Genomic DNA, 27,055 nt, shown 5'->3' with positions numbered 1-27,055 from the left:
AGATAAAAGGAGATTCACTGATGCATCGCAATCATTCTTTATCAATCTCTTGATCGTGGCATATACCACAAAAAAGTGCACTGACCGACCGTGCAAACAAACACTAGGAGCCTTTAGAAAAGTTGACAAAATGGAGGAACAAGGTTTGTTTATAAAGATCTTAGAGGAAATAATCAACCAGCATTTTGCGTTATGAATTCTATTTCATTATATCAGTCGTATTGTAATTTCATTCAATCTTTAGGTTGAGATACCTAAATATTCTCAGTGAAATTGCTCCCTGTCTTGAGGAATGTTTGTCTTATCTGCAGACACAAGAGTTGTGAGACCAGAAGGAAGCTAAAGAGATAGAGGGCTTCTCTGGTGACACTTCTCCTGTTAATCATTGGCTTGAGATGTCACTGTGTTTTTCAGTAGAATAAGTGCAGGAGGAGGAACTTTCTTCTGGCATTTCCTCTCACATAAGTGATGATCGGAATTCAGACAATGGGTATGGATAAGGAAATAAGCAATTACCGGAGGGATACAGAGGACAAACTGAAGGAAAGAGTTAAGACAAAAAAGGTACATAGTTATCATTAGAGATGCACTAATATGGTTGTTTGGTCGTTAGTTTGTTGCTAGAGTATTCTTGGTGGTTGCTGGCTAATTCCTTACTAGTTCAACTCAAAAGATTTTCTATGATAGGCTAAATTCATAAGTGAGATCATCACTACACACCTCTCTACTGAAAACCACATGGCATGTGGTGTCCCTCAGGGCTCGATCATTGGACCTTTGCTGTTTAACCACTATATGCCCAAACAAGGCCAAAAAATGCAAAATTACAGAAGAGTGTACCATAGGTAGGCAGTCAGATCTAACTAGTGCTATTGTTGCTAGGGTGTTCTTGGTGGTTCCTGCTAATTGCTTACTTGTTCAAGTCAAAGAGTTTCTGTGACCGGCTTAAATTATAATTGAGATTGCTTAGAAACATCACAATACAACCCCTTTATGAAAAAAAACACATTATTCAAGGTATAGATCATACCCATAGCCAAACAGGACTGGTTATGTGTCTAAATGTAATAATTGTGGTTAGAGGTTTAATAGAAATGAGCAGTAGTAAAAAGTGATTCTTTCATATTATCAAAACATAATATTGGCGAATACTGATAAGATGATCAAGGGATGAATAAATGGAAACTGGGAGATGATGAGAATAGAGTGAGAACACTGCAAGAGAGGACAGGCTGAACGATGTAGTGAGAGATAACACAGAGAAAAACAAAGGGAGAGACAGACTAGGGTGTGAGACAAATGGAGAGATGGAGGCAGATATGTGCCTGACTCATTCCTGCTGTAATACCTGATCTCCATTAGAGCTGCACCTCCGGCTCCACCACAGGTCTACAGTTGTTTATTACCTGTGATTTTAGGATTCAAGAGTTCAAACTTGGAGCATCAAAACTCATTGAACTGTTTGACATCAGTGGCATAAATGTATTGCAACAAGTTTAAAATATGCAAAAGTGTGAATGAGAATTGAATGCTTATTTCAATAAATAGCTACTTGGATTTTAATCTGATTCTCATGTAAAGCCATCATATTGTTTTAAAAGACTTTAAAACAATTATGGACTTATTTTATAACCAATTAACACATTTTATGATACTTTTACCTGACATTTATTCATTGTTTGAGCTTGATGTTGTTTGTCCCCGTGCACTTAATAGTCACATGGGGTTGGAAAAACATGAGGACAAATAAATGAGGACAGAATTTTAATTCTCAGTGAACTTTTTTAATAATACTTAGTACAGCCTATTATTGTTTATGTCATAGCCGTTAAGCTGTTGACGCGACATACTAAAAAAACTCTGTGACTGCGCAATTCTGCATGTATCATTTGCCACACACCTTATAACAGTCAAAAGAGTTTCTACCACACCAAGTTCACACCTATAGCCAGTGAGGACAGGAGGAAGCGGTTGAATTCCAGACGTGGGTCGTCTGAGCTCCACATGGGTGGTGGTTTCCCCAAATGTGTCAATTTTGTGGCCACCAACCTTTCCTGATCGGGTGGCCGCCGGCTCCCATCCGGAACAGTCACATTCCACCATTTGTTGCCCGAGGTTTCATCCACCTCTGCATGTTTGCTGAACAAATTGTACCAACATATTGTGCTAGAAAACCAAACTGTGGCATTTTTAAGTTCTGAATGAGATGGAAACATTGAAATAAACACTGTATGATTGTGGTTGGGGGGGTATAAAGAATGCAGTTTTGGAGTTGCACCCCAGGGCTGGTATGTGGAAGCCCACCCATGCTAAGTTAACCCTTTTGTTATCTGATGGTAAAGTCCTTTGATTAACAGTGGCTGGGTGACTTGCCCCCGGCTCTGAGAGACATTCCTAAAGCCCCCTGTGTGGCCCATTGATACTCATTGCCAATCATTAACCTCTACCCTGCCATAATCCTTTCTCTTTCTCTTCCTCTCAATCTCTCTCTCTCTGTGTTTTCTCTCTCACTGCTTTATCAGTTTATCAGCCTCTTCCTGTGAATTCCTCTCTGTCCACACCAGGTTTAAGTTAGGATCAGGGCTAAGCTGAGTTCAAAAGTGTGTCACCACACTAAATGGATTAGAGATCCGACTAGATGTTTTTTTATTTTTGTCAGTAGCATATTCACCAAAATTACTGTAAACACTTTTAAAGCAGACTTATAGTACCAGTCAATAGTTTGGATACTTTATGAAATCTAAGCCCTTTTCACCCAGTAAAAAAAATCATAATTTATTTGACATAATTTTATTTGACATCCATTGAATTGATCAAAAGTGACGTATACATTTGTGATGTTACAAAAGATTTCTATTTAAAATAATAAATAATGCTGTTCTTTTGAACTTTCTATTCATTAAAGAATACATCAATAATAAGAAATATTTCTTGAGTATCAAATCATCATTGTAGAATAAGGATCATGTGACACTGAACTAAAGTAATGATGCTGAAAATTTAGCCCATCCATCCATCCATCCATCCATCCATCCATCCATCCATCCATCCATCCATCCATCCATCCATCCATCCATCCATCCATCCATCCATCCATCCATCCATCCATCCATCCATCCATCCATCCATCCATCCATCCATCCATCCATCCATCATGTCACTAGCTGAGAAGAAATGCATAATCATGTTTCGCTTGGTCCTCTCAAAGTCGCGTTGGATTTTCTACTTAGCGTAAAAGTTGAGAGGTCCATGTTTATAGAGTTGGTTCGTGGAGTAAATAAATAGGCTACAATCTGTGTGAACAACACTATTTTTTTTAATGGCGGTTGCTGGTGTTTAGGGTACGTTCGGTCAATCAGCGTACACTTGCGTCACTGGTAATTCCTATTGTGCTGGGTTAGACCCTACTCTGAAGTAGGAGCTAATTTAGTTCCCCAAAAGGCGCTCCTAGAACTAAAATCGTTCCCAGTTCCTGCGGTGCAAAGATGCCAAAAAGTGGGTACTTCCGCCATTAGTTCTAGGGACTATGAAAAGGCCCTAATGTCATGACATTATGGATAGTTGCTCACTGACAATAGTCAATAAAGCCCACCCGCAAGACTTTATGGTATTCTGGTCCCTCAATATGTTCTTAGTCCCTCCTTTATTATAAATCTGTTCACCTAGTTTATCTTCTGTTAGCAACGCTAGCCATGTTAGTGACACCCGTTTGAAACAAGGCTTCATTCAATATTGCACTCACAACAAGACCGATTCGCATACCCTCAGGTAGTGATACGGACGCAGTGAGGTATTGCAGTAATACGAGGGATTAAAATAATCTATTAAACAACCTAAGCGGTCCAAAAACAATTAAAACAATTCATACTTACAAGTCACACAGGGCGCAGCCATCTTGGAATTCTTGCTCGGTGTCCTCACGGTTGTCCGACTTCCGAGGAAATCCGAGGAAAGGGGGCGTGTTGGTGCGTGTTGCTAGGCAACGTCTGTCTTCCTAGTCGGAACTCCGACACGGATAAATAATTGAATGCACCATTAGTCCCGCCCCTCCTCCACTGTGATTGGACGGTTGGGTAAAAAGTGACAGTGATGAGCGCTGCGTTTTACCCAAAGTTGAACATTCTTCAACTCTCGCCGAACTGTAAAAAAACGCAGAGCGCTTCAGCGTGAAAAAACCGCTCAGCACCTCGTTACGCTCATGCCGTTTTAAAAACGCGGCGCTCCCATTGAAAAAAATACACCAGCCGTGTGAAAAAAGACTTTGGTGGACACACAACCTAAGTATGAGCAACAGTAACAGTGATTGCTTGCTTCAGCAAGAACCACTTATTTTGGTCACATGGATATGATTCCTTGAAACCGACACCATATTCTTCATATCTCGCACCACTCCTCTGTCTGGTATCCAGTAATACAGTACAATTCCTCACACATTACCATGTTACTCGTATCATTCCCTCTCATACCATTCCATAACTGTCGCATTGATTTAGACTGGCAGGGCCAATACTTGATCTCTCGATCTTTCTGCGTTTACTCGTTGATCTTCGTACAGCAGCATCAGATGACTCCCGACCCTTTTTTTAGATGCGAGACTAGCAGGTTCTTCGTATCGCAGACGCTGCCATGGCATTCACACAGGAGTTCCCACGGTGCCGTGGAGGGGAGGTTTGGGGGGCCCCGGCTGTGGGGTGTGAACAGGAACCGAAACGACGTGAGAAGATGGAATGAGAGAGAGGAAGAGAAAGAGTGAGAGGGTGTTTGAAAGAAGGATTTCTGCCTCTTTGATCTAACGAAGGCTGAGAAAAAGGGAAGAATGTGAAAAGACAGGACAACTGAGGTTCTACTGCAGCAGAGCAAGTGTGTGAAACACTCTTGGCTGATTGATCATATTTCAGTTCCTTTTTTCTCTTGGCACGTTTCATACCATTGTTATTTGCTATCTAAACCATAAGAAGCACAGTCGGTGACTGTCTCTCGGGGGATTTCAAAGTTTCAAAGCTGCTCTTTTCCATATGATGAAAGTGAATAGGACTGTGGCTGTGGTGCAAGATTTGAGTTAATTAATTTTTATCATTATGAAAAAAGATTGAACAAATTGATGAAAATCCAGCCATACTATCATTTTGCTTTAGAAGACTTATAGAAATTTAGCGCTGGGTCAAATAGACAACTTTATAATGCTTTTAGTTTGCACATTTTTCTCCTTTTTAGAGCTTGACCTGGTTCCCATCCACTTTCACTGTATGGAAAAAGCAGCAGTTTCACTGGTGAGAGTGAAGACGGCGCAAGTCAAAACCTATATATATATATTGGACAGATTTCAATCAAATATGTGTCAGGCAGATCTTTTTTTATTTAGAAATATTGGCATCTCTGATGTCATAAACCTGTACAGTGGCCTCAAAACGTATATCCTAAGACACTTAAAGGAACATGGCGACTTTTTGGGACTTTAGCTTATTCGCCGTATCCCCCAGAGTTAGATAAGTCCATACATACCCTTCTCATCTCCGTGCGTGCCGTAACTCTGTCTGACGCACCCACCGCTAGCCTAGCTTAGCACAAAGACTGGAGTTAAATGGCTCCAGCTAGCATACTGTTCCCAATAAGTGACAAAACAATGCCAACATGCTACAACAAGCACTGCTACTTGGGCGGAGTGATTAGCGCAACACTGAGCGAACTCTCTGCTCCTCACCACGGGGCTTCTCAGGCGCTGCGAGCAAATCACTTCACAGAAGTAGCAGTGCTTCGCCTTCGGAGAATATAGTTCCCAGTATGTATACGGTTAGAAGATGGCTGTGTCTCATGTGACCTTGTTATCTGTACACGCTGTGACTATACAAATCACAACATGTAAATAGGAAAATGTTGGTTATTTAGTCACTTATTGGGAGCAGTATGCCGTTTACCTCCAGTCTTTGTGCTAAGCTAGGCTAGCGGTGGGTGCGTCAGACAGAGTTACGGCACACACGGAGATGAGAAGGGTGTGTATGGACTTATCTAACTCTGGGGGACACGGTGGATAGGCGAAAGTCCCAAAAAGTCGGTGTGTTCCTTTAAATATAATTACAAAAGTATATTGAGCACAAAATCAGCATAGTAGAATGATTTATGAAGGATCATGTGACATTGAAGCAGGGTTATTATCGTCAAATAAAACTAAAACCATATTTTACTTTCCCAAAGCTATTTACAATTTTTTGGCACCAATGTGTTTTTGTGTTTTTGGACCTTGGGCGCACATTTATATAGGGGGAAAAAAGATTTGTAAAAAAAGTTTGTTCTGAGAAATGACTCCCCTCCAACTGACCTGATCATATAGAGACACTTTGTTTTCACCATCCAGTAAGTTTAACCCTGCTTTTTGTTATGGCTGAATATCTTTACTCAGAAATATGGAACATTACAGAAGTAAAAGTAAAATGAGTTGCAAATATTGTTTAATTTTTATATTAATGGAAGGAAAAACCCAAGCTAGGTCAGCGAGTTCAAAAACAGGCATGTTGTCTTCCCGCTCTGCCCCAACCCCTGCCTGTAGGGCTAGAAGGAAAGGGAAGAGAGAGGAGACGAGAGCAGGGAGACATTCCTCAAACATGCCAAGACATTCCGAGGGAAACCATCCCAAATATTTCCCACTGCGATCCACACTGTGTGTATGTGTGTGTGTGCGTGTGTGCGAATGACTCCTGTTTCTGGGGCCAATCTGACACACTGACTGACAAGCTGTCTGCACCGGAGCAGAGTACGGACCACAGGGTGTGTGTGTGTGTGTGTGTGTGTGGGAAAGTGTGAGTGAGAAAGTCAATGTGACAATAATTGAATCTGTGCTTGTCGGTGAGACTGAAAGACGAGGAAGGGTCAAGAGGTCACATAAAGCACATCTTTTGAAAGGCACAGGAATCTTCTTTGATTTTCTTTCTTTTTCTTGAACTTCCCTCATAAAGAGCAAGATCCTGGCTACTCGTATGTAGATATATTTTTGACTATTGGCATAAGGGTCTGTTCAAGAGGGGGATCTTGGACGTTATAAGCTGTACAGTTTGTTTTGTTTTACATGCAGTTTAGGGGGAGGGTTTATCTGAAATCGATTATACCACAATAATCTGTTGTCAAAAAATGTCTAAGAATAGCATGAAAATCTCAATTCTGCTCATGGATTACTCTTTCAGGGGACCCAATAAGCCAGGGCAGCAAAATTTCAGAGAAAAAAGCAATCTATAGGACTTTTAGTTTTGTCAAGATTAATTCTTAACAGATATATATATATATATAAATTATTAGTGCTTAATTTTTCATTCTGCTTTCGAAAGGCTGGTTGTAAATCATGACCTGCTTGTTGGTAGAAAAATAATGTAAATTATAAAGTAAATGTTTTCCAAAAATGTTTTTGTACAGTGATCATATAAAACATAATTTATAGAATTTATTATTATGTTTTTAATATGATTTATTATACATAACATTATTTTATTATTATTAATAATAATTAATTTAATAATCATACATTTTAATATTAGTTTACCTCATGTTCGCTTTACAATATCACACTTAGTTTCTCAAACAAAATAAATGGGTCTTTTATACATAAAATTACAATCAGATCCAATATATCAAAGAGGTAAAAAAAAGAGAGAAAGTAATAACTAGTTCTTTCTCTAAAGTGCAACCTATAGCCGACCCATTAGTTCTGGAAGTTGCATAAAGCCATCCAGCATGATTGGATCTGGCTCTTTCAGCAAACTCTTACCAGTTTTGTTCATTTACCGTCATTAAGCTTACTGTGGGCGGACTGAGGGCGTTCTGCCGATGTTGAGTCTAGGTCAGGAGAGGTGCGTGTGATGTTTTTTTTGTCAGTGGAAATGAGCTCAATGATGCTTGTCAAGTTTCTCACACCTTTTCCCACCAGTAAACAGTTGCAGAACATTGTGGTTTGGCTAACCTCTTCCCACTTTCACACCCCTGATGTGTCATTTTGCCGGAAAGAGTTGCAAACTTGCACTTCTGTCTGTGTGTCCGGTGCAAGGGGTCGATCTGTGCGGACAGGGTCAGGCTATGCGACTTCGAGTCGTCTGTGTGTGTGTGTGTGTGCTTGTATTCGAGATGTATAATAGGAGCGTATTTCCTGTTGGCACCCCCGGTGGCTCTCACTCTCTGGGTCTGCGATTCGCTGCGGTGAGGAATCTGTAGCACCCGGCAGCTGGAATGTCCTGTTTGCCTAGATGTGTTTGTGCTTTCTGCACGCTGTGTTTTGATTGGCCCGACTGGCATTGGTGTGTATGTGTGTGTCAGTAACGCAATGCGGATCCTTGCTGTTTGATGTGAGCCATTGTGTCAGAGCCAAGCTGCTTCCTGCTACTGCAGAGGGAAAGACAGTGAGGGACCCTTACTTGGACTTTTCCTAAATATACCTTTAAATAGTGCGTAATTTCCGTATTTTCCACGGATCTCGCGCTGCGAGCACACACACAGCTGCCTCTGTCCATGTTGCAGGGTATTAAAGAAATAATCTGTGTTATTTTCAACTTAATGTTTATGGACAACATCTGTAGTATGTTGTCCGTTAGCACAGATGATAATTGTGTCTCCTTCCCTAATGTGTATGAATTACCACCACTAGAGCCGTACGCTTTAGACAGTTAGCATTGTGTTCTTTAAATCGACATGCATGCAGTTAATCTTGTTGTGAACTAAATCAATAATTTATCAAAATGTCATAACTCGATCCTCTGTTGAAGCATCAGACTTATCTCTGGTGACATGCAGGACTTCTCCAATCATTTAGGCTGTTTTCACACTTGGCATGTTTGGTGCGATTGCTCTGTTAGTGCGGTTAATTTGAATAAGTGTGAACGCTGCCGTCTGAACCCCGGTGCACCAAACAAGAGGACCGAGACACTGAAAAGATCTCGCTTCGCTTACAAGCAAACTCTGGTACGGTTAGATTGAAATATGAACGCAATACGGACCAAAGACATGTAAACTAACCAAAAACAGGACATGATGTCACAAGATGAGACCCTAAAAAGGACCGAAAGCTCAAGAATGCCTGTTTTTTTCTCTTCACAGTCGTGATGTTGCTCACCACAGTTCAGTTCAGGCGTCAGCACCGCGTCTCCTCACAGCAGATCTTCATTTGTGTGATCATTTACTCACCCTAAAGTTGTTCCAAACCTGCATGAGTTTCTTTTTTCTGCTTAACACAAAAGATATTTAAGAAGAATATTTGTAACCAGACAGTTGCCATTAGCTGTTTCCATCCATATAAAAAATTTGCGCATAAGTTAAAGGAACACGCCGACTTTTTGGGACTTTAGCTTATTCACCGTATCCCCCAGAGTTAGATAAGTCCATACGTACCCTTCTCATCTCCGTGCGTGCCGTAACTCTGTCTGACGCACCCACCGCCCAAGTAGCAGTGCTTCTTGTAGCATGTTGGTGTTATTTTGTCACTTATTGGGAGCATTATGCTAGCTGGAGCTGTTTACCTCCAGTCTTTGTGCTAAGCTAGGCTAGCGGTGGGTGCGTCAGACAGAGTTACGGCACGCACGGAGATGAGAAGGGTATGGACTTATCTAACTCTGGGGGATACGGTGAATAATCTAAAGTCCCAAAAAGTCTGCGTGTTCCTTTAAGTTCGCTAATTTGGGTGGAAACATAGGTATTGATTCCATAATTTTTTTTTCCTACTATGGAAGTCAATGACTACCATCAACTGTCTGGTTACAAACATCTTCCTTTGTGTTCAGCAGAATAAAGAAACTCATGCCGGTTTGGAACGACTTGATGGCAAGTAAATGATGACAGAATTTTATTTTTATGTGAACTATCCCTTTAACATATGAGCTTTTTAAGTCTCTGATTTGGCCATACACCCGGTCCGTAAACTTATATTGAAAATATCTCAGAAGTTCATTTTAACACACCAGTAAAACCACAAAAACTCATAGCTTTCCAGTAAATGAACTCGGTGGCCGTTAGAGTGCGTGTTCAGTCACGCCAAATGTTCCCTCCACAACCAGAAAGCCAGTTTTTATCATCCGCCATGCGAAAAATCTCAAGTCTGATCGATTAGAAAAGTAATAGCATACCTCTCCCCAACAAGCTACATGCCCTGAGGTGTCATTCGTGCCTGCGAATGCCATGGGACGAGTTATGCATAACTCTGTAAGTATGAACAATAATAAAAGTGATGCTTGCTTTAGCAAAATGAGAGCTGATGAATGTCTGTGAGAAGAAAAACACAAAGGAGAAAGATACAGTGTGAACATAAGAAGAGGGAGAATTCTTCCCAAGTAAGGGAAAGGGAGGGTAAATGATTGACGGATCTTTTCAGAAAGAGATAGGAATGGAATGAGAGAGGGAAAGAGAGAGCGAGAGATGAAATGAGCTCTTCCTCTCGCTGCTTTCTGCTTGAGAGCATTCCTGTGCAGCGATGATGTCATGAGAACTGGCCCGGGGCAGACAGGCCCGCTAATGTTGTTCAGAGAGGAGGGGCCGCACTCTTTCACCTCACCGAGAGACAGAACCATATATCACTTCCATACAGCACGCAAATATGTGTGTCGGAAGAGAAGCTCAGACACAAACACAGTCAGTGTGTGTGTGCGCTTTTGTGTAATTACCCTTCAGGAAGTCTCCAAATTTTCTGAAAAACTCGTGGTCCGTCATGGTTATTTGATGCTCTAAATATCCGACACCGTTTTCCTGAAGTTTGACATTCTTTAAGCAAGAAACATCGTTTAAAATATAGGTCACATCAGCTTAGTCAATAGCAGTGTAAAAGAATGCTGTGTTTTAATGGATACAGACCGGCCGGGAGAGTAAAGTGAGACAGCGCTTTAACTTCCTCCTGTAATTTACCGTCCCTAAAGCGGTTGTATTATTTTGCCTCGAATCAAAATAATCTATATTTACTTTCAAACCTGTTTGCTGTTTCCCTGGAATGCAAATGGATACGGATAGTGTTTTGAGGCAACTCGTTTCCAATACAACGGGAAGCAAATAAAAGTAGTCCACACAACTTGTGTGTGAAGTTGCACAATATGTATTTTTTGTGGCAAAAGACTGAAATTGTTGCTATTGTTTATGACTATGAAAATGTCTTTGTACTCGCTTAAACTATAGTTGCGTGTTTTGCTTAACCTTTTCACACAAGTGCTCGTCAACACGGCCGTCTATTGTTGTTGCATCTCCTGTAGTTTGTTGCTTGTTTTTTGTTGTTTGTTGCATATCTGGAAGTATGCGTACAGTATTCATGACATGTACTATGTTAATGATTTATTTCATGAAAATCATAAATCGGCTGGACAAAAAAAACCCATTTTTTTTATGAATTGCTTTTTTTTTTTAATGTGTTCGATTCAATATCGATTCTCAAAAGCCACGAATCAATAATTTTTTTCGTATTTATTTCCACAAACTTTGAACATATCTGATTGTCGTTAATCTTATTCCTAGGCTACAAGATTTCATCTTCTTATTTATCTTAACCTTGCGCGATGTTACGGCGGTGAGCCTGTCATTCATTTAGTGCTGAACATTAACTGTCAGTGTCCCAATTGGGCCAGTTCTGCATGGTCACGAAAGTTTATAATTTGCGTGCAGACTCTTTGTTTCAATTGCGAATCGAGTTTTTTTTTTTTTCACTTTTTTGTAGTTGCTCCCACTCTAAGCATCACATCAATCACATATGAGGATACAGGACAGTTATGCTGGCATAAGATCCAGCTGCTTTTCAGGTATTAGGTACAATTATGCTATCAGATGGTAATACTATACACTGTAATAAAATTTATTTTATTATTTGTAATCACAACTTTTTATCTTTTGTCAAATCAACTTCGATAATTAATGTAGTTCAGATAACATAATATTTTGAGTTTCTATTGATTAAACCAATCTCCTTCATTGCATTAACTCAATTGTTTAATTTCAATGAAGTCAATTTTTAAGGCAACCAGGTAACTTACTTTTTTAAGTTAAACCAACAATAATTTTTACAGTGTAGGATTTTAGTATTGAATTGAATGATTACCGCATTCATGTAAATGGTACTCTAAAGAATTTTTAAGAATACCATAGGCTTACAAAAAAGTCACTCTTTCCTTCTCCACTCTTTTTTTCCTGTCTCTTGCGACCCCCTAATAGTCGGATGTGTGAAAGTGTGCTTTGATGGGCATTTTTATGAGCTGTACTCAAGGAGGGTTGCTCAATGCGCTCATTCTTATGAATGGAGTGTGTGCGTGTAGGAGGAAGGCATCATGTGTGTGTCCATGATTTACTGTGAATGGGAGACCGACTGTGTCACCATGTGTGTATATCTGTCAGCTTTTCCATTCCCAGAATTTATCTACAAATTTCCATGTTTTCACCGACTGTTTTATGTTTGAGTTAATCTATCATTCAAGTCCATTTTTATCTCCATTCGTCTTTCATGAACCTACACGGCATGCCTCTAAAGTGCAGGGCTACGTGCTGGGCTCCCTGTAGCTCTGCAGAATGGCCTGCGTTTGCCAATGTAAATGCTAACTTACTTTGCTTTGGCTGAGCAGCTAAATGTGACTTAGTTGGTCATCTAAATTATGCCGTGTTTATCTCCCCGGTTCTCTTACTTTGAAAAAGTAGCTTTTTCTCTAATTTTACCTTAGCAACAAAGTAATTTGTAAAGCACAGCCTCGAAGTGTCCTAAAAAGTATGTCATGTTGAATGGCACTGAATGTTTGATTGGTATTGAATTAGATGGCAAAATATAAAACCAAAAGACATTTATTTTAAACAAAGATTGCAGAAAGCGCACTTTTTAAGCAAAAATATGCTTATTTAGCCATATTTTATGTAATAGAGCAGCTTGAACAACATCATTTTTCACTGAAAACATTTACATTATGGTAATTGCCATTTATTCTGCAGAAAAATAAAAAAAATTCAAGCAAAACCTAAAAAATAACATTTTATCAGTTGTTAAACATTTGTGGTTACCCTTCTTAGGACACCTGTGTGAACTTGGTGAGAACTGATGTCATACATCCACTAAAAATCACCTTATTAGCAGTTTGGCCAAGTTCACTTTCCCCAATACATTTGTCATTTGTCTTAGGAACAATAGTTTACTCAAATTGGGCCTTTTGTTAATGCCTCCCACATGAAATCATACATGCACTAAGTTTGAAACAAGAATTTGATGGATGTGCTTCTAACGACTGCTGCTGATGGACTGAAGAGCGGTTTCTAAGGTTAATAGGGTTGTCCTATCTGTTGTAGCTCATAGTGGTTTGTCTAGTGTCAATGGACATGTTGTTGGACTTGATGGATTATTTTTGCATGGCTGGTCTTTGCACTTTGCACAGTGTAGATGCCTCTCTGAAATGGGCCCCCCAGTGAAGCCTGTCACTTCAGCTTGTGAGCTATAACAGCTCAGGAACCCCACTGTTAATGAGTATTTGTTTCTGTGTGTGTTAATGAGGGATGGACTGGCGACCCCGTGGTGTGCCTGTGTGTGGTTAGTGAGTGAAAGTGCTAAACCTAGTCCTAAACATAAGACATTTAATCAGTTTTTTACTTTACTGCGCTCGTTGCTTGCTCCCCGCCCCGAGTCGGGCTTGGGAATGGGGGTCAACAGAGGCTGGCAGTGCTTCCTCTGTGTCTGATCCGGCTGATGTTATCGAGGGTTGGAAGTCTGTTTGCTTTGGGACTACTGGGCAGTTAGGGGTGGGAAGGGTCGAAGAGCAGCCCCCCGTGGGACAGGCGAGGTATACGGACATGGGGGTCAGCCTCTCTGGCTTGGGAAAGGGCTGGGAGAGCCTAGACCACTGAACGACGTCAAATAAAATTGGAATGGAAAAATAGCCAAATTCAGACAAGAAAAGATGCACACTCGCCCCTTTTCTCTTCCCCTCCCTGTCTTCGGTTTTCTCACAGGAACTACGCTAGTGCATCCGTGATGCTTGCGCATGAGGAAAAGGAGGAGGTGCCAAGGTTAACCTCATCCGCTTCACCTTTTAATGGATAAAAGGGATTCCCCAGTGATATCATCTGAACTTGCAATATTAGCCGGTTTGTTGGCAAGGCAAAGCATGCTGGGATATGTTCATTACCTGCCCGGGCTCTTATAGGCCTTTCTTCTCAATAGCCTGCCACGTTTGATCTCTAGATTTCTGCTCTCTTTTGAGTAACTTTGAAGATCTCCATTACAAAGAGAGGGGACACCGGTGGCCCCAAAGCCACAGTGTAAAAGCAGTGGCCCAAAGAGCCTGAAATCAAAGAGACAAACTCAGCCGCTGAAGGAAAACTTTCCCGCGCCCGCCTTACCTTCCCCTGCCAGATCCTGATTGGTCAGGTTGCGTACCTGTCTCTGTCCGTCTGTTTAAACCCTCCCTCTGGGAGGTATTTCTCATTTTCTTTCTCACCGTTTTTTTCCCTCAGTCTTTTCTTTGCTGTCTATTTTGGTGAGCCAGGCCGGTCCAGCCGGTTCCCACAGAGTGGTTCCCATGGTTATCGGCGAGGAGATAGCGTCAAGGATGGAGGATGATTGGGATAGGGGGTGGGGTGTTTGACGGAGACCGGGAAAGACAGCTCTGCACTGAGAGATAGCAGCTCTGTTACATGGAGGGGGGCCGGGGAAGCTAGTGGGGTTACGGGGGTCCGGCTCTCAGAGATTTCAGGGGGCAAACGGAGCTGGAGCCGGCGGGGGTGATGGTGGACTGAGGTGGGGCGGAGCAACAGGCTTGCAGGGGCACTGTGAGAGGGACAGATTCAGTTCCCACACTCATAATGACTGTGTCACAGGAGACTGAAAAGGGACAGCCTCTGGCCCTGGGGAATTTAGCAGGACCGACCAGAACGCGAGGGAAGGAGGGGTGGCGAGGGCTGCCGATGGGGTCTGTGACACAGGAACTCTCTCAGGCCTTTTTAGGCTTCACCTCATCGCTTTCACACCCGAGATGAACCCCAAGCCCAACCTCAAGCCCTCCTCTACCTCAACGTTTCCACTTCATCTCCCCTCCCCTCGGTGTCTTTCCCCCCAGGCTTTTGTTCACCATGTTGTCCCGTTTCCTGTCTACACCCTTGTTCTTGTTTCTCTCTCACACTTCTTTTTGTCCACCCCTGCTGCCATCTCAAAGCCTTTAGTTTTTGTCCTTTCCTTGGAGAAGGGGTGCTTTGAAGTTGCCTTTCTCCTCTCGGGCTCTCATGTCTTATCCAGCATCATTAGCACTTGACCTCTCTCCCCTCACGCCCTTTCATTTCACTTTATCTCCCCCATGCTGTGTGTGTGCGTGCACGATTATCTTAGTCAGAAAATCAAGCTCATTGGTCCTCATTTGCACTCTTATTTCACGGCACAATGAGCCTTTCATGTTTGCTAAACTGTTTTTCAGAGTTTGATGCTGTCTGCAGATTTGTGACACTGGTATAAGTGTTGTCAATGTAGACCTTTTTTGCACATGGCCGACACAGTTGGTAAATCTATGCTAGGTCAACAAAAGTAGGTAGGGATTTTTGAGAAGTATGTGTCCTAAGTGCCGAGGGGCAATGGGAAAGATGCTTACTTGCAAGGATGGTTTTCAATATTGGGTTCTGACCCACCCTGTGGTCTGGAAACCGTTTTTGTCAGCCTGCCGGGTCTGAAATCTGTGGTGCCCAGTGGAGTGGGCCGGGCACCAGTCATCCCACAACTTTCCCAGGCTCATCCCCCCCCCTTAAGGGCTGCCATAGTCAATATTTACAGTTGGGGATGAATCATGAAGACTTCACAATAGCATTCCGAACATGCTTAAGTGTGTCGGTTAAAGAGAGCAAGCGAGGGAAGAAAGAGAGGTGTGAAACGCACCACGAGGCTTGCGCAACAGAAAGTTGTGGCGCTCCCATGACAAGACACCGGGAGACAGGACGGGACAAATACCGCAGCGAGTTACTGTGGGTGTGGTGGGAAGACTTTGCGACACGACTACCTTGGCCTCAGTTTCTCTCTCCCTTCTTGCTTTCTCTTTCCCTGTATGATATTTATGCATGTAAGTAGAGAGAGAGAGAGAGAGAGAGAGAGATAATGTATTTTTTTAAAGCTACTATATTATTTTAAAAAATTAAAAACTAAAAAAAGCTAAAAAACATTCAAACCCCCCAGACTAAAAAAAAAAATTCAATATAATTTGAGAAGAATAATTCTTCATCTATAACAATACACAATACATCATCATAATTCCATATATCTTTAAAACCCTCAATGTTCTTCATTAACTTGTAGAACAAAAACTCGTGTCTTATTCTTGCTTTCACTAAACTCCTAAAAGTGCCTTCCGCTTCTATCTTTTTCCTCCTTGTCAAAATAATTGCTTGGGCAACAATGAAAATCAATAAATGCCCCTTTCTTCTATTTTCTTTAGGCAGCTATATTTACCTATAGGGTATTTACCGCTTTGGGATGCACAATATATTGGTATCTTATTGATTATCACCAATAATAGCGATTTATCATATTGGTACATTTTGGATATTTAATTGCCCATGCTTATATCCCATTGTTCATATTTATATTTAGAGTACCTTTGCGATCATCCAACATTGATTTGCAGTAAATTAAAAACTAATAAATTAATGTTTAACGTTGTCAAATGTAATCTTTAACAAAGCATAAAATTATTATAAATTTTTCATACTGGATATTGTAATGTAATGCCTAAAATCACTTGAAGAATTAAACAATTTTTTGATTAGTTTTTTGTGTTTTATTTTTTCATTTATTTTTGCCAAAAAGTATAAATAATAATTGGATTATCTGAGTTGACCAGAATTTTAATATCGGTGTATCCCTAATATCAAAGCATGGAAGATGCAATGCAGGGTGTTTCAAATCTTAATTTTTTTTCTATTTAATCTGGATTTAAACCAATTTACTGAAATTGATAGTTCAAAAGAACTGATTTCTAACGGGCACTTTATGGAACCTAATGGCCAAATAATATAATTTAATTAAAATCAAAATCACTCCAATGATCACTAGCAAAATATATTTCACCCGGCCCTAACTATCATTTATTTACATCTAGTTGAGGACAAAAAAAACCTCCCCAGCGACATCCTCAAGGGTATTTACTGCTGGAAGTATGTAAGAGTCATTGATCTGACCGCCTGAGACGAAAGAATGAGAGGAGAGAAAAAGAAAGAGCTGTGAGCCATTCTTGGTTTCAGGGCTCGTAGTGGGGCTATTATCCCCTATTTGGGCAGTGCTAAAGAGCTCAGCTCTGAGAGAGGGGCAAGTATCAATAGGGTGGGTGGAAAGGCTAGCTTCACAGAGGCCAAGCTACCACACAAACCCCCCAGTGCCCCCCTGAGCCCTGCAGCTAAAGCCCACACAAAGAGTCTCCTCACTGGCCATTATTCCCCGACTCCCGTGGTTCTCCGCAGAGCTCCAGTCCCAAACCAACCCCCCTCGTCCAGAGCTGCCAAGAAACTTTTCTGGGTATGAGCTGTTCCAAGACCAACAGGGGAGAGTTTTCTGAACACATGTATGTTATTAGAAAACGAGAGAAGTGTCAGAACCGTTTGCTTGTCGACTGCATCCTGTCCAACTGTCTGGTCAGGTTCAGCTCTCCGGGCAATGAACGGGCCATTAGCACTGACAACAACACTAATCTAAAACACCTCCAGGCGGGGTCACGGGAGAAAGAGAGGTCAGCCCTGATGAGCTTTCTACTAATGCCTCAAGTAAACGAGCAGTCTCGTGTCTTGTTACGTCCAAGAGACTTTCCTCCAGTATTGAGGAAGCTGCTTCCTGAGCAACAAGCTGCTCATAATTTCATTTATAATTTAAAGTCGTTGAACTTAAAGGATTAGTTCACACCAGAATTAAAATTTCCTGATAATTGACTCACCCGCACGTCATCCAAGATGTTAATGTCTGTCTCTCTTCAGTCGAAAAGAAATGATGGTTTTTGAGGAAAACATTCCAGGATTTTTCTCCATATAGTGACTTCAATGGGGTCCAACGGGTTGAAGGTCCAAATTGCAGTTTCAATTTAGCTTTAAAGGCTCTACAACACGATCCCAGCCGACGAATAAGAGTCTTATCTATAGCGAACGATCGCTTATTTAAATAAATATACATTAAAAAAAGTTATTTATATAAATAAAAAAAGGTAAACCGACGATTTTGAAGTAGGAGGAGAAAATGTTATGTTTTTTGAACTTCCGCGTGACCTTTCCAAAGTGACTAGGTATTGCGTGAAGCATACAAGCATACTTTTACTGTGATGCCCATCCACGACTTCACACAATACCTAGTATTGTATAGTAGGCGGAAATTCAAAAAACATCTAACTTTCTCCTCCAACTTCAAAATCGTCCAACATCGTCGTTTTACCCTTTTTTTTGTTGTTGTTGTAAATGGCATTTGACTTGGTCTTTGCACGTTCGCTTTGTAAACACTGGGTCGGTACTTCCATTTTGATAATGTAGTTAGCTATACAAGGTGGCAACAAAAAGCAAACAAACTAAATTAAAGCTATTTATGACTGTCAGAGTTTAATGTGTTAGCGTTCTGTCATTATATAACAAGCAGACCGATTATATATGTTCAGACAGCATAAATGCACAGGAAATACAAACAAGGGAATTCAATAATTCGGTGTCATTATATAGATATGAGTGTAATGCACACAAATTGCAGAGCCTAATAATAGTTTTCCTTCCTAAAAAAGGAACTGAATGTGTCGCTAAATCCCTTTTAATAGAAAAACCTGAAAATATTTGAATCAATAGATAAACAAAAATATTAATTTGTAAATAGTAAATACTTATTTTGCAGTAATTATGTATACAAAATTTGATTTGAAGTAATACATCTATTATATTATCTGTCCTGTGTCAGTTATTATTATTTTATTTTTGTTTTACATTGGTATTTTTTCTTTTAGTATTAAGTCAGTAGTATTTATTCTCTTTTATTGTATGGTTTTGTATAGTTTATTTTAGCATTGTGTAATTTAATGTAATGAAAAGATATATAATATATATATTTTATAATTTGTATAATATATATATAAATTATATTTTAAATTAAACTATAATAATATTGGTTCAATTGGAGTGATTTATATATGCATTCTCTGTTAGAAAAAAAAATTGCCTAATACCAACCCCAATTTATGTTCCCACAAAATGTTATCTACATTTCTCAAGACGGTAGTGATCTTGTTATTGGCCGCCCAAGCTTGCAACACATGTGTCAAGCGCTGAGGTTTGCTGTGCCGACAGGGCAGGAATCTGAACCGCACTCCTGTTCCCACGCTTACCTGCCTCTGCTTCAGTTTGAATCATAGCAGTCTCCTCTCATTGGTCAGACACTCGGTCACGTGACCCAGCCACAGCACAAACCCGCCGCCTGTGTGCAGTCCAGGATTTTCCCATGGGAGCGGCGGTGAGAGAGAGAGAGAGTCGAAATGAGTATTTTCCCTCCACTCCCCTCCCCCACCTCTCGTCTATGGGAGCTCTCTATCTCTCGTCTCTGGCTTTTCTCGGGCACGTCTCACTAATTGGAAATGTTTTTAGCTCATATAGAGGTGACGTTTGAACACACACTCAACACTGTGCTTTTGTGCTGTACAAACAGTAACCTGTCAAATCTTGTGCCGTCTTTACCTTTGGTACAACAACACAACGTGACTAACCTTACTACAAACTACATTTTCTCAAGAAATTATGAAGGCAAATGCCAAAAGTCGCTGTCATATGCTTGGATGTTGTATGTAGTTGCCATGACTTGTGCTGTTTTGAGTGGTTTTTAGCTCTTCTTTTAGGGGGGTTAAGGTGTTTGCTTACTGGTCCGAGTCAAAAGGGGCCTTTTGCAAGTGTTTAATGTTTAGTCCCTAAATATGGCTCATGTTGTCCCTGCTAAAATTAAGTTTTATGGGATTTTTTTGCACGTTTAATTCTTGACCAGAGAACATCAAAGCTTGAATGCTTTATAAAGTAATGTCTCTTCTCTTCTAGACTTGCAGTTGGAGGAATTTATGATAAATTCATAAATTATTTGTGATTTTAAAATTTTTGTGCAATTTTGCCACTACTGATTTGTTGTGTACAACATGGGATAACATCCATGAATGTCATTCACAAACGTTACAACATTAGTGGGAACGCCCGCTAGTGATCTCACCGTCAGCCATTGGCGACATGCAGCGACAAAGTCTCTGGCGATGTGAACGCAGCTTTAATCTCTTCTCAACAAATTTCCATACCACAAACGGTGCGGGACGAGTTTGACCGTTAAATACTCCAGAGTTTCCAAAGCGTGTCCTAACTAGGTGTGATAGATTCTATCTCTTTATCTGAGTTGTTGTCCTAATCGGAGACAAATGAAGAGCGCCACTGTTGCCCTCAGTGAAATCTCACTGGTTTAAAAATCCCACTCCACTTCTGCATCGCACCAGTATAATATGGCGACGCACACACATCTTCAGAGGAATTCTTCAGAATTGTCCAACCTGAAGTGTGATTTTAGGGTGTTTTCACACTTAGCATGTTTGGTGCGATTGCTCTGTTAGTGCGGTTGATTTGAGTGAGTGTGAGCGCTGCCGTCTGAACCCAGTGCACCAAACAAGAGGACCGAGACGCTGAAAAGATCTCGCTCCGCTTACAAGCAAACTCTGGTGCGGATCGGATAAAATATGAACGCAACATGGACCAAAGACATGTAAACTAACCAAAACCGAAAGATGAGACCCTAAAAAGGACAGAAAGCTCACGCATATCATTGTTTTCCCGTCATAGTCGTGATGTTGCCCATCACAGTTCAGTTCAGGCATCAGAACCGCGTCTCCTCACAGCAGATCTTCATTTGTGTGACGGAGGAATCCTGAAACTGTTTTGACTCCTTTACACATTTTATAAGCTCTTCACGAGATCTCAGCTGCTCAAAATACCGTCATATGTAGCTACGCACGTACAGCGAGAGCATTTATCCCAGAACACAGCGTTGTTTTGGATGTTCGGTAAGTTCAGACTCAAAATATACCTAATAAAAGCTTACCAATCGGGTTGTGAACATTATCGCTTAGCGTTCACATTGGCATTTTAACACCGAACCTAAAGATACTGAACCTAAACGCATAGAGATATGTCATATCTCTATGCCTTTAGGTTCAGTATCTTTAGGTTCGGTGTTGCCAATGTGAACGCTAAGCGGACCAAAACTAAATTTTTTTTTTTTTGGTCCGGACCAAGTGTGAACACACACGAGACACAATGTTGGAATTGAAATGCACAAGTGACTGACAATCACGAATACAACAATAGCTGGACCTGGGACGGCAGCTAGCCCTGGCTCCCACACACATGGCGTTGACATATTTGCCGTAGGGTTTGGTCTAGTCACGCCTCGCTTTCTCCTCCTCGCTTGTTTATGTATGAGGCAAAACTTGCGCGTGTGGTTTTGGAGGCAAACACAGATGGAGAAAGAGCACGACGGTGCAGGCATGAGTATGAAGAGTTGGCGGAGCAGGTTTTGACTTGCTTTTGCATGGGAAACTCAGGAGCTGGGTAAATAGTTGGCGGTGTGTTTTTGGCCACTCAGCCACTGCGGTGTGTGGGAAGAGATCGCTCAAGGTGGAACGGAGAGAGCGTGAGAGTGAGCAGCCAGGGGTTGCAAAGGGCACCTGTGCAGGTCACACACACACACCTTGCTTTTTCACAGCACCTTGTGTGTGTGTGTGCGTGAAAACATATATACTTCAAACTGAATTCTGAATGGATCCAGTACTTAAAGTCTGTCTGAAAACATTCAGTTTGCAGAATTCAGTTTATGAACTGATATAATTTACTCTACTAGTCAAACTTTTTGGATAATTACTTTTTTTTTTTTTTTTTTTCTGGCTGCATTTATTTAAATAAAAAAATACAGTAAAACTGTAATAATGTGCAATATTACGATTCTAATATATGTAATTTATTCCTGTTATCAAAGCTGGATTTTCAGCATCATTACTCCAGTCTTCAGTGTCACATGATCATTCAGAAATCTGTATAATATGAGGATTTGAATTATAATTTAGTGCTAAATTGTTAATAATATAATATAATAATAGTTCTTATTATTATCAATCAGTTTTAATTTTGTAATATTTTTGTGGAAACCATGATTTCAAAATTTAAGTAAATTCAAAAGAACAGCATTTATATGAAATAGAAATCTTTTGTAACATTATTAATATCTTTATTTTAGCTTTTTATTAATTTAATACGCCCTTTATTTTTTCAAATCTCAATTATCGAAAACTTTTGAATGATTATGTATCATGACTTCCAAAAAACTATAACTGTTTTGAACTTCATTATCATCATCAAATCATCATTTTAGAGTGATTTGTGAAGGATCATGTGACACTGAAGACTGGAGTAATGATTAATAAATTACATTTGAACATATATTACAATAGAAAACTTATTTAAAATTGTAATAATATTTCAGTATTAATGTTTTTACTGTATTTTTGATCTTTTGATCTGTACTTATTTGATCAAAATAAAATGCAGATAAACACATGCTTAGGATACTTCTTTCAACAACAATTATTCCAAACCTTTGGCCGCTAGTGTACATTTACATAATTAACTTTTTTTTAGCCTCATGTTGGTTAAAACCCTGTATTCCCTCTTCAAAAGGGGAAATTTAGTGTTCGTGAATCGTGATAAGAAATGTTCACTTCTCTATATTTCAAGTCGTCTTAAGTCACATGGAAGTTGTAAACTTGAATTTTTGGTGGGTTTTTTGGGCCTTGTTGGAACTTGACTGCCATGTACTATGAACTGATATTGTATAAAAGAAAAGACTGCCTGAAAGAATTCTCCTTTTGTGTGGCGGAAATAATAACCGCAGTGGATTTGAAACCACATGAGTGTGAGAAAATAATGAAAGTGTTCAAACTTTTTTCACTGTTCCTTTAAACTGAGAAGTCTCATTTCTGTTTAATTTCTGAGAACAGAATTCCAGTCCCATGTGTTCACGGACCGAGTTGTCACTGTCCTGTTAAGGTGTCCCATTTAGCATGTCTCGGTCTGGGCGGCGTTGCAGAGGTGGAGACGGCGTTTAGTGACGAGGCTTTTAGCGCCCGTGTGTCGTTTGAAAGGGTGGGAATCGGCTTCTCGCCGAGGATGAGACAGAAGCCACACTGAGGTGTGAAATCAAGAGAGGCGACGCAAACTTCTAACCTCACACCTAGCCTGCGTCACTGGAGACGAGTGTGTGTGTGTCTGTGTGTACGCGAGAGAGTTACCACTGTTTAAAATATATCTGAGTTCACAACCTACTATCTATCAATGTGTGTGTATATACATCGTTAAAATGTTTGGGGTCAGTAGGATTTTTTTTTTTTTTTTTTGAAAGAATAAATACTTTTATTCAGCAAGGAAGCATTACATTGATCAAAAGTGACAGTAAAGACATTTACATATGACAGTTACTTTGTAAAAAAAAAAAAAATCAAATAAATGCGGTTCTTTTTTAACTTTCTATTCATCAAAGAATCCTTTAAAAAATGTATCACTGTTTTTAGAAAAATATTAATCAGCATAACTGTTTTCAACATTGATAATAATAATGTTTCTTGAGCATCAAATCATCATATTATACTGATTTCTGAAAGATCATGTGACTGAAGACTGGAGGAATGATGCTGAAAACTCAGCTTTACCATTACAGGAATAAATTGTAGTTTTCTATTGTAATATATGTTAAACTGTAATTAAAAATTGTACAATTATTTCTCATTATTACAGTTTTGACTGTATTTTTTATTAAATAAATGCAGTCTTGTTGAGCAGAGGAGACTTGTTTCAAAAACATTAAAACTATATTACTGACCCCAAATTATTGACCGGTAGTGTGTATGGTATAAATGCTGTGAGTTTTGTGGACAAATCTAAATTGTAAATATATAGTTATTTTTGTAAAATGTATATACATGTACATTTCTTTATGAAGTTAACATTTGATGTATTATTTTGATTTATTTTTAATGGATCACATCACATTCTTTAAATACTAGAATGCACTGCACTTTTAATTAATATAAGAGAGCACAATATGAGTATTTCATATTAGTTATTTCATAGTTTTGATATCTTTACTCTTATTCTAAAATGAGGAAAATAATAATAAAATTTAATGATTAAGCATAAACCGTATAAAAGCTGTCAACATAAGCGATTTTATTGATTTAACATCTTGTTGGTGAATTGATTTGCATGACGTCATAATGTTGTATTACACATTGCTGTGTTTTCTGTGACCCGTTTCAAGGCCTGCAACTGTAACGAGTACTTCAAGCTGTCCAGAGAGGATATGACCCGCATGATGAAAGACCGAGGTTGGCGCTTGTTTCCCATCTGTTGGCCATATCAGAACAGCACATATATTTGAATATACATCTTAAAATGTGTTTATAGAGTTAATCCAGACTCTTTTCCACCATTATTACATTTCCAGTGAATTGGCATTTGATTTGATCAGAATTTCCCCCCAGATTTGTGTCGCACGCTTTGATCTTTATTGTTTTTTTCTTTCTCTTCAAAGGTCTTCTTCAGGACATCGTGTCTAAGCGGGATGACTGCGAGCCACAGGATGAAACACCAGAAGATTACAATAGCTGGAGGCCCCCAGAGGGCCCCGAGTTCACCCCTCATTGCCGCTGGGCCCCACGCACGGCCCTGGACCCCCAGACCTTCAGGTTCCCCAGCGGGGCCGAGGTTCAGCTGGAGACGGTCCCCCCAGGCCTCCTTCCCCGGATCCCCGTGTACTTCATCTGCACCGGCTGTGGAAAGGTGTTCTGGGAGGGGACGCACTACGACCGGGTGCTGTCCCAGTTCCAGAAGGTCCTGCACGTCAGCGAACACCTCGCGTGAGACCGACCGCGAGAGAGTCCAGGCGTAATGAACCCTCGCTGTTGCTTTGCAGGGTTTTTTTTCTTTTTTTTTCCAGATTTTAAAAATTATTTTTACGTTTTTACGAGGTATTTTTTTATTTGCTACACTGTGTCGTGGTACATGTGCAAAAGCATCGATTAAACGTTTCGTATAATTTTGTTTTACAGTGCAAATCACAAAATGAAACCTTCCATGTAATGCCAAAATACAAGTGTGAAGGGTTTTTAATTTCACTTTATAAAAAGATTCATCACAAATTGTGATGAATTCACAATTTTCGTTGAATTCACTCATAAAATGACACAATTTTATTATTTTTTTTGCACAAAATCTTGTTTTTCTCTTTTTAAAAAAAAAATTTTTTTTAGATCTAAATTTGTTTTACACAATATAATTCACTTAATGCCATAAATTGTTTACAAACCTAAGTTGTTTATAAAATGTGTTTTGAAAAGATTCATCGCATCGGGTTTGCACAAAATCTTGTTCAGCCATTTTTTTTCTGATTGTTAAGCTCAATGTAAACACTTAGCATGTTCTCTCTCTTGCAGTTATCTCTGAACAAAAAAAAGTATGTTTGCTTTTTGTTCATCTTTTTTTTTATATATATATATCAGACGCTGTTTATGTTTAGTCTTTAAGTCATATCTCCATTTGTAAATCTGTCAAAATGCCCGGGTTCCCCAAAGACAGCGCTGCTGAAGTCATGCCAGACGCTGTTTTCCTTCCTAGTTTTGCGAGTTCATAACAGGATGGGCCGCATTGCAGTCGGTCCTTCAGTTCAAGTTCAATAAAGTCGCACTCAAACAGTGCTGCCTATATCTGTGTCCTCTCTTAAATGTGCGCTCCCTGAATGTAAGCATCAAAGTGTTGACTGTAACCGTAGCTCTGCGTGTTTGCATTAGCTGGAGATAATCTTGTCTGCTTGCAGTAGGAGCTCTACCTAGCCCTGTTCAGGCCGCCCCGGCTCTTCTGCACTTCTGTTATTCGATACTGGCCCTTTCTTTGCTGGGAAGAAAAGCTCGCCTCTTTCCCACGCTCCTTGAGCACGTGGTACTGGGGCTGAATTGGACTCTGAAGGCCCTCCCTCTATTGAGACGTCATGCTAACCCCACAGGTTCCCCGGCCGGTGACTCAGGGGCCTCTTCCCCCTCCTCTCCACTGTCTGGCTCCGGCCGGCGGATCTCTGAACGCCTCTGTTCACACTGTGCTGGACTGGACTGACTCGACTGGCACTTGCTGAGGAGTGAAATGCAAAGCAAAATGACCACTTTATAATATTATTTCTCCCAATGAGTCAGTACACATACTACAGTAAAACCAAATTTAATTTTGAGTTTATTATGATTTTACTACAAAACCAGTTAAGCTGTAGGTGATGTATTTTATTTTGCCGTCACTGGTTTTACTGCAAATTCTGTTAGATTGTTGATTTAACTACAATATTATTCAGTTAAACCATAGTTATTGTCGTAAAATCACTGTATTATTTTAGTTACATTGGTTTTACTGCAAATTCTGTTGCAAAATCAGGTTATTTTTGTTGTTACTGGTTTTACTACAAAAGTCATAGTTAAACCATGGTTATTGTAGTGAAATCATGGTAATCTTTTAGTTACAATCAATGCTTTTACGGCAAATTCTGTAGTAAAACCAGGTTATTTTGGTTTAACTACAAAATTCATGGTTTATTGCAGTAAAATAATGGTTAATCTTGTAGTTTTACTACAAAATACATAGTTAAACCATGGTTATTATATAGTAAAATCATTGCAATATTTTAATTGCAATGGTTTTACTGCAAAGTCTGTAGTAAAATCAGGGTTAGTTTTGTAGTTACTATATAAATTTTGTTGCAAAACCATAGTACCTACAAAATTAACCATGGCTTTACTACAGTAGCATTGTTTAACTGTTATTTTAGCAGTAAAACATAACTACCAAAACAGTATTAATAACTATGAATTTTGTAGCAAAACCAGTTATTAAAACTATGCTGTTTTGGTAGTTATTTGGTTTTACTGCTAAAATCACAGTTAAACAATGCTACTGTAGTAAAGCCATGGTTCATTTTGTAGGTATTATGGTTTTACTACAAAACTGCATGTGTTCAAGTCAATAAAAAGTCTCAGTAGGA

The 27,055-nt window shown here is 39.9% G+C and overlaps 1 protein-coding gene across 3 annotated transcripts in view; it reads left to right on the top strand.

Moving 5' to 3' along the window:
• The window catches only part of exd3 (exonuclease 3'-5' domain containing 3), a 49,322-nt gene extending 23,416 nt beyond the window's left edge, over positions 1–25,906 (top strand). For 2 of the 3 annotated variants that reach the window (XM_079599346.1, XM_079599345.1), the window contains exons 19-20: positions 24,296–24,362; positions 24,569–25,906. In XM_079599346.1, the coding sequence (XP_079455472.1) occupies positions 24,296–24,362; positions 24,569–24,897 (396 nt within the window). In that variant the 3' untranslated portion in view covers positions 24,898–25,906. The remainder of the gene's footprint in view (positions 1–24,295; positions 24,363–24,568) is intronic. The other variant, XM_079599344.1, reaches the window with a different exon arrangement.
• Positions 25,907–27,055: the final 1,149 nt, after the last annotated feature.

This window comes from Phoxinus phoxinus (assembly GCF_949152265.1).
Source record: "Phoxinus phoxinus genome assembly, chromosome: 23".
Classification (NCBI taxonomy): domain Eukaryota; kingdom Metazoa; phylum Chordata; class Actinopteri; order Cypriniformes; family Leuciscidae; genus Phoxinus; species Phoxinus phoxinus.
The sequence above is the reverse complement of the archived record's forward strand: the minus strand, read 5'-3'. Positions and strand labels throughout refer to the sequence as shown.